This window comes from Conger conger, chromosome 6 (genome assembly GCF_963514075.1).
Source record: "Conger conger chromosome 6, fConCon1.1, whole genome shotgun sequence".
Classification (NCBI taxonomy): Eukaryota; Metazoa; Chordata; class Actinopteri; order Anguilliformes; family Congridae; genus Conger; species Conger conger.
Window position 1 is genome coordinate 61179126 of NC_083765.1, and position 8552 is coordinate 61187677.

At 42.5% G+C, this 8552-nt stretch overlaps 1 protein-coding gene across 4 annotated transcripts in view; it reads left to right on the top strand.

Annotated features, from left to right (window-relative positions):
- Nucleotides 1-8314, top strand: part of LOC133130209 (E3 ubiquitin-protein ligase NEDD4-like) — a 57030-nt gene extending 48716 nt beyond the window's left edge. For all 4 annotated transcript variants that reach the window (XM_061244602.1, XM_061244599.1, XM_061244601.1 and 1 more), the window contains 11 exons: nt 547-776; nt 1341-1462; nt 1873-1943; nt 2936-3031; nt 3140-3213; nt 3792-3852; nt 4074-4133; nt 4217-4324; nt 4806-4902; nt 5110-5182; nt 6526-8314. In XM_061244602.1, the coding sequence (XP_061100586.1) occupies nt 547-776; nt 1341-1462; nt 1873-1943; nt 2936-3031; nt 3140-3213; nt 3792-3852; nt 4074-4133; nt 4217-4324; nt 4806-4902; nt 5110-5182; nt 6526-6628 (1095 nt within the window). In that variant the 3' untranslated portion in view covers nt 6629-8314. The remainder of the gene's footprint in view (nt 1-546; nt 777-1340; nt 1463-1872; nt 1944-2935; nt 3032-3139; nt 3214-3791; nt 3853-4073; nt 4134-4216; nt 4325-4805; nt 4903-5109; nt 5183-6525) is intronic.
- Nucleotides 8315-8552: the final 238 nt, after the last annotated feature.

Here is an 8552-nt window from a genome sequence, read left to right on the forward strand (position 1 = left end):
CTGCCTTTCGCCCAATGTATGCTGGGATAGGCTCCAGCCCCCCTGCAACCCTGTTCAGGATAAGCGGGTTAGGATAATGAATTAATAAATAATTAATTGCTGGTCCACACGCTGGATAAGTTTGGGAACTGCTATAATAGGTAAGGAACTGGGCTTGTAATCTAGATTAGGTTAAAGGTTCGATTGCCAAGTTATGACCATGCAGTTGTGTCCTTGAGTCAAAGTACTTAACCTGATTATGCTTCAGTAAATATGCAGCTGCTATGTAAAAATACAAAAAACATTTATTTTACCTCAAAGCTTTCTCATATCTGCACTAAGACAAGGGATGTAATTCCTTTTCACAGATCTTGTAATGAACGTAAATACCCTCAAAGTAAAGGTGACAATTTCTTTAGCCTCATATGCATAGTTTCATTTTAAATCCAATGTGCTATCACACAGAGCCAGAAGAACAGAAATTGTACCACTGTTGTGATTTAGATAAATGGTTCAGCATGCTTTATTTAAGCTCTGCCTGTATCCCCCCCACCCTACCCACGCCAGGCCGACATACCGAACCGCTTCGAGATGAAGCTGAGGCGCACGGCAGTCCTGGAGGACTCGTACAGGCGCATCCTGTCCGTCAAGCGGGCGGACTTCCTCAAGGCGCGGCTGTGGATCGAGTTCGAGGGCGAGAAGGGGCTGGACTACGGCGGGGTGGCCCGGGAGTGGTTCTTCCTCATCTCCAAGGAGATGTTCAACCCTTATTATGGGCTGTTCGAGTACTCTGCCACGTGAGTCCCTCTGCAGTCACTCTGGTGGGATCTGAGGAAATCGAGTTCCGGAAGCCTGCTTGTTAAGGCCACACTGAGAACTATAACTATGACCATAACTAGAACGATAACAATGTGAACATTCACACTGATGAACGATAGTGGTGAATAGCTTCTCGGCTATGTCATCTGCCATTTGTCAGTGTGGACTTTGCCATCCACTTTGGTTATAACAATTTTTTAAAACAACATATTTATAGTTATCGTTCTTGGTGTGGACCTTTACCCATTAATGGCCTTACCAATTAAGCAATTTATGCAGAAAGTGTAATTTAACTATCATTTAAAGAATGATAAACAGAAATGTTTTTTTTTATTATTCTTGGTATGTTTATGTACATGCCCTCATACAAGATTTTTTTCTACAGCAAACTGAATGACCTCTGGGGTCCTTGTTAGTCATTTTTCTCAGCATACTATTTTTTTGTCTTTAGTCAAATATGGGTTTTAAGATGAAGGGGGGAAGCCCCTCTTGTGCTCCGTTTCCTCTACTAAACCCGCCGGTGTGTCTGGCCTGTCTCACAGGGATAACTACACTCTCCAGATCAACCCCAACTCGGGACTGTGCAATGAGGACCACCTCTCCTACTTCAAGTTCATCGGTCGAGTGGCGGGCATGGCCGTGTACCATGGCAAGCTGCTGGACGGTGAGTAGGGCCCTGGTTTCAGGGCGGTGCCGATGCGGTGGAGATTTCTGCGAATACTGACCCCTTATTGGATACAACGCTATCACATGTTTGTGTGCGCTACAAAATTTGTGTTTGTATGCACATTCACGTCCTTACCTTAACGTTAGTTAGCTGACTTAATAGCCACCAGCTAGAAAGGTAGCGATAGCACAACAGTTGTGAATTTGCGGTAGAAGGCTATGGTTACGGAGCTAGGTGGATACACTGACAAACCAGCAAGGTAGGTATAGTGAAGGCTATCAAACTAGCTAGCACGCAGGAAATTGTTTATTACAGTAGGGAGCTAACGGTGGTAGCCAATGTGCCTCACCTCCATCTCTGCCCATCTCTCTCTCTCTCTCTCTCTCTCTCTCTCTCCCTCTCCACAGCCTTCTTCATCCGCCCGTTCTACAAGATGATGCTGCAGAAGCCTATCACTTTGCAGGACATGGAGTCTGTGGTCAGTTAGCATTAGCCGTTAGCGTCACCAACTTTGACCGTCACCATTTTATAAGCATTCTAACTGTCATTGTTACGGTCATTCTTATCAACAGGATGATAATCAGACTTGCTGTCATTACTGGTAGAGTTGTGGGCTCATGATTTTAATCATTATTTATGTTCTGATCGTCACTGGATATCATTAATTCACCATTATTAATATCAACAGCTGTTTTCTTCCTGTTGTACTGTTATCACTATTAATCCTCATCATTATTCTTATCCATATCCATCACGGTTGTTGTTTTGCTGTCAAGTTTATATAGTGATAGTTATAGACAGTGATACTGTCTGAAAAGGGATACAATCAAATGTAGATGTATATTAAAGCTGACAGTTCACCTCATATTTCACCTCAGTTTTCAAATCTGGATTTTGCTGGATTACAGAGCCAAAAAGATTTGTGTCACTGTCCAAATACTGAACTGACTATATTTACATTTGTCTGAAATGTTTGTGTATTCCTGCACAGGCAAAGCAAGGCTTTTGTTCAGTATTAATTAAGTGTGACGTGCCACAGTGGCCCAGGGCTAAAGCATCAGACCTCGATGCAGTTGCACACTCAGGGTTCACTTCCTGGTCCTGCCAAAGCCGAGGGTGCTCGGCACACGTGGAGCGGCATAATTGGCCCACCGCTGCGAGGGCGGGGGGAGGGGGGAGGCACTCGGCAGGGTCCGTGGGATCACTGCACACAACAGCACCCCGATCGCATCAGAGTCACGGGCGCAGGGCCACGCGGCTTGTACAAGTTGTGTCCTTCTCTAGATAGCTACAGATGCAGCTGTAGATCTCCTGGGCCGCCAGGGGACAGCAGCATAGTGGTGTATCCTCAGCTAACATGGGCAATTAAAATAGATTGGGTACAATTGGCTCCCAAATTGGGAGAAAATGAAAAAAAAAAAATAAAACAAATGAAGTGAGACCATGCTGCTTCTGTGTTTGTGATTTCAGGACAGCGAGTACTTCAACTCCCTGAAGTGGATCCTGGAGAATGACCCCACAGACCTGGACCTGAGGTTCACCATCGATGAGGAGCTCTTTGGACAGGTGGCTCTATCTAAAACCAGATGCTTCAGAGGCACTTAGAAGAGCCGCTCTCCTGTGTACGGTAACTCATTTTATATCTGACCCCTTTGTGTCTCTTCCCTGCCACAGACTCACCAGCACGAGCTGAAGCCAGGAGGACCTGACATTGTGGTGAACGATGACAACAAGAAGGAGTACATCCAGTGAGTAGTGGGGCCCCCTGGTGGAAGGGAAAAGAAGCACACATAAATGTCTTTAAAGTGACTGGGAATAACCATGAATTATCACAGAGGGATGTATCCACTACACATCCCCCAAATATCTATTCAAAGTAATTTAAATAACTATAATAATACACATTTAAAGATGATATAAGTTCTGTATAGAAAACAATGTTGGGGTTGTATGGGTGTGATCTAGACCACCTCACCCACCCCACCACCCTCCTCAACTTCTCCAAAAACGTTCCACCCACAAGTAAATTGTATTGGAGACAGAGGGAGGCTGGGAGAGGGATGAGGTCGGTCGAGGGATTAAGAACTGAAAAAGCTCGGTGCAAACTGGAGCGCTGCTTGGATCTGACCTAGTGATGGGTAGAGTTGGAGGGGAGTGTCTTGGTATTTTTTAATTTACCTAAGCATAGAACTCCTGAATAAAGTCATCCAAACTTTGGAAACAGTAATGTGGTTTTGGGTATTGTCCAGTTATTTTATTTTATTTTATTTTTTTATTTATTTTTGTTATCAATTTTCTTTAAATTGTCTGTTTTGTTGTTTTTCAGCCTCGTCATGCAATGGAGGTTTGTGAACAGGATACTCAAGCAGATGACTTCTTTTAAGGAGGTAAAGAATAACCCAAATAATTGTCCAAATTTGATGAAAACAAAAGTTTTACCCTCTTTATTAAAATATATTTTGTTTGGCTTCTGAATATCCATTTCGTATGCACAAGTCCATTACAAACCTTACTGTTACACCTACTGTGGCCCTTTTAAGGTTTTTCCGCTGAATAATGTGCTGTAACCGATGATGCATGTATTTTTCCTGTCTGTGTCTTTTTCCAGGGCTTCTATGAGCTGATACCTCAGGATCTGATCAAGATTTTTGATGAGAATGAGCTGGAGGTAAGGATTGTTCCCCGTGTAAAGAGTGTTGGTGTGAGCCCTGTGGGCCTGTCTCTGAGGTAAACCTCTCCCTGTCCCTCCAGCTGCTCATGTGTGGCCTGGGGGACGTGGACGTCAACGACTGGAGGGAGAACACCAAGTACAAGAACGGCTACTGCGCCAACCAGCCCGTCATCCAGTGGTTCTGGAAGGTAGCCCACTCGCCGTCCAATCAGGAGGAAGGATAGAGGCAGAGTAGCAGGGAGAGTGTTCTGTGGCTCTGTACTCCTGCGTCTGAGGAGCTAAATTATAACATAATATAGCATAGCGTAACATGACATAGCATGACATGACATTAGTGAGCAGTGGCAGAGTGGATGCGGTTACATGACAGAGCAGGGCAGTGCAGACATTTATCAGTAAATGGTAAATGCGTTTAGAAACAGTAGCATTTCTATCCAAAGCATTTTACAGTTAGCACCTGACATTCACACACACACCAATGGCGAAAGGCTGCCATGCGAGGCACCAATCCGCTCTTTGGGAGCAATTCGGGGGTTAGGTTTCTTTCTCAGGGAAACTTTAACACACCCAGGGCGGGGGATCGAACTGCCAGATGACCACTCTCATCTCCTGAGCAAATGTAGCCCCATGTGTGGACTGAAATAGTGTTCTTCTCTCATCCTGTGGCAGACGGTGCTGCTGATGGACGCTGAAAAGCGTATCCGCCTGCTGCAGTTTGTGACGGGGACGTCCCGCGTGCCCATGAACGGGTTCGCAGAGCTGTATGGTACGCCATCGTCCCGTTTAATCGTTTAATCCTCCTCTTTCTCTCTGTGTTTGTCACACTCAAACACAAGTGTGAAAATTACAACTGACTGTTATAGTCTGTCTTTCTCTGTTGCTGGCTGGAATCTACCCCATTTAGATGTGAATTCATTTTGTGTGTGTGTGTGTGTGTGTGTGTGTGTGTATCTTTTTTACGTACAAAAAACAGGTTCTAACGGTCCACAGCTGTTCACCATAGAGCAATGGGGCACACCAGATAAACTTCCCAGAGCCCACACGTGGTAAGCCTCCAATCACGGCCTTGTACATGACATGACAGTAGAGTACAGCACATGACATGACATGACAGTAGAGTACAGCACATGACATGACATGACAGTAGAGTACAGCACATGACATGACATTACAGTAGAGTACAGCACATGACATGACATGACAGTAGAGTACAGCACATTACAGTACATGAAACCAAAGTACAGTTCCGAGGGAGAAGGCAGTCTCGAAATCGGTAAACCACGCAAAAAGTCCAGTAACCAGGAAAGCCGTCAGCGGGGCAGTAGTGCAGACGGACGGCAGGCAGTCTCGGGGTCGATGACGGCGCAAGAGTCAAGACCGAAGTCTGCTCCGTGGGGTAAAAGCACAAGGACAGCAGGCAAAGTTTGTGGTACAGGCAGGCAATGGTCAAAAAGTCAATAACGATGGTCAATAAACAAGCTTGGCTCTTAACGGGTAGACAATAGCTTGACGAACAGGAGGCAACAATTTCACAAAGACATGACATGGAACTGAGCTTATATGCAGGTGTAGACAGGTACAGACAATTAGCTTGAGAGCAGCATGAGAATGGAAATCAGGTGTGGAGGATTGTTAACGAGATAATTAGTAATCGTTAGTAATAAACCTATCTCCTGACCTAGCCTTAGTAAATTAGTAAATTACATGCACAAGAAACGTAAGGTAACATGAACACATGGTTAGAATGTTAGTATTATCCAATCCTGATCTAAAGTTAGTAGATTAGTAAGAAGACAAGGGAAATTGAAACAATTAGGGAAGCGTGAGTGACCGAAAGGGAGAGAGAGAAAAAGCATGAATGCAAGGTTTGCAGAAAGACACGAAAAAGTGTATGCTAATCAATGAACAGAACAACATAACATGATACAAACATAAATCGTGACATGCAAGTCGCAAAACAAGTTTGCAAAACTATGACAATAAACTATATAACGTGACATGACAAGACTAACAATTAAATCGTAACAACTAAAATGAAACGTAACATGACATGAAAATGAAACGTAACAGGAAATATAACATAAAAACGTGGCGAGACTAGACTAACGTAATAATGACAATAAAATAACTAAGACAATAACTAAACATGAAACATGACGTGACAAGCATGAAACGTGACAAACAGGTTGGTTAAGGTATCTTAAATCTTAAAATCAGCAACCAATTCAGGCCCAAGAAACCAGATGAGGTAAGTTAACTGTTAAGATCAATTAAGTGCTGTGTAACAATGAAACTCCAGGACCTGGAGTCAGGATCACTGGATTAGGATAACAGTACAGTGTATTCTCACTTTGTTTCTGCTTTGCTTCTCACTCTTCTTCTCCCGAAGCTTCAACCGCCTGGACCTGCCGCCATACGAGTCGTTCGAGGAGCTGAGGGAGAAGCTTCACATCGCCATCGAGAACGCGCAGGGCTTTGACGGCGTGGATTAGGGCCGAAGGCGTCCATAAGCAAGCACAGTGACCGCGGAAACCGCGGAAATACGAGCAAGGGCGACCATAACTGTCGAGTTGTTGCGCCAGGACCGTGTAACAACGGGGCTTTCGTGGACTGGAGAAAGCGGTCATTTTTCCAGAACCTTCCTCGACGAGGAGGAAGGTTGGCAGTACGTCTGGGTGTCTCTGTGCTCTTGCTTTTTTCTCCTGTGGATTGTAGTGAAGCAACAAGACGCCACTATCATCACTAGCATCGATTTCACCGACCATCTCTGACGTTTACAGAAACACTGCACACGCGTACATCACCCTGTGTGTACACGTACATGCATGTGTATGCTTATGCCTGTATGTATACATATATGTTTATATATTTATATATCTGTTTATAAACACAGATAAAGCGTAGTTTATTATATACCTGCAGATCTTAGAATGCATCCTCTGCTGTGATATGGGTGTATCAGTTGTACAGTATGAGTATTTAAAACGGACTCAGCTGGAGAAGGTCTATGCCACGAGGAGATCCATCCCTGAATTGGAGTGAATCGGAGTGAGTCGTCGAAATTGTATTCAGCTCTTCTGATGATGCAGTTGGGCTACTTGAAGGACTACCCAATCAAAAACTTTTGAAAATGCACTTCTTTCCAGGCTTAGCTGCTCTTTTTGTTGTCGTCATTGTCGTTGTTGCATTGATCAAAAATCAATGTTTCTTGCTTTTTATGATTCTTTGAATCCCTTTGTTTTCACAAACATCGAGCTCGAATCCATTTTCTTATGCGCTATGCTTTGTAAATAGCATAGCGGGTTTATTTTGAATAACCAAAAAAATGACTGCTGATGCTCCAAAAGAGAACTAATCAAAGCTGCTTCTACGTTCGCCTCATACATTCGCTGTCAATGTTCACTTTGGCGAATACAATTATCCCTCGTATTTTTTTTTTTTTTAACCTGACTATGAAATGTGTCTGATTGAAGTTCAGGTTTTTAATGCATGACTACCACTGTCACAGATGTTTACAGATGACAACAGAAAGTCTCAACTTTTTCTTTCATTCTTAAGAATCTTTTCTTTTTATACAATCTTTTTTTTGCCTTTAAAAAATAAGCACTTTTGTTTCATGAAATTGGAAAGTCTTATGACATTTTTTTGTCATCCTTTTAGCTCTAAGATTGCTTTGGTTAAGTATTGTTTTATTTAAAAGAATCATCTGCTTTTAAAGTGTATATTTGACTTAAGTAAATGTTTACATTTAAACATTGCTAAATATGAATACTCCCTTTTTAATCAGTAATTTGCCAGACTGTTAAATTATGCCTTTATTTGTATTATATATATATTGCTATAATATACAAAAATATCATTAACAGATTTATCATGTGTTGGAAAAAAAAATGTATCCAAAGGGAAATGGATAAATAATGTAAAAAAAACCCCAAAAAACTTTAAATCAGAGGTCATTTAAAGAAGATTGATTAAAAATGTATATATCACAAACACAGTTCACATCATTCTGACAAACGGATGTACGAAGTGCTTTTTATATTAATGGACTAAATTATGGAATTATATTTCCTTACCTTGATAAAAACAAAAGTTTTTGACCTTTTAAAATGAATTGCATGCCGAAGTAAATGGTGGCATATTTTGCGAAATGAATAAAGAAACTTGACTTCCCCCTGCCTGAATTTCTGAGAGCTGCTTTATAAACCATCCTTGAATTTCACTGGCTAAAGAATGGATTAATAACAGCTGCCTAGGTATGTCAGTGCTGCATATTGTCCTCTGCTTGTGAGAATCATAGTACAATAATCTTCTCATAAAGAACTAGAACCACTGGTAATGCACTCTAAGCCAGTGCTACTCAACTCCACGTCTTGTGGGCTGCAGTATCTGCAGGTTGTTGCCATGCCAGCCCTT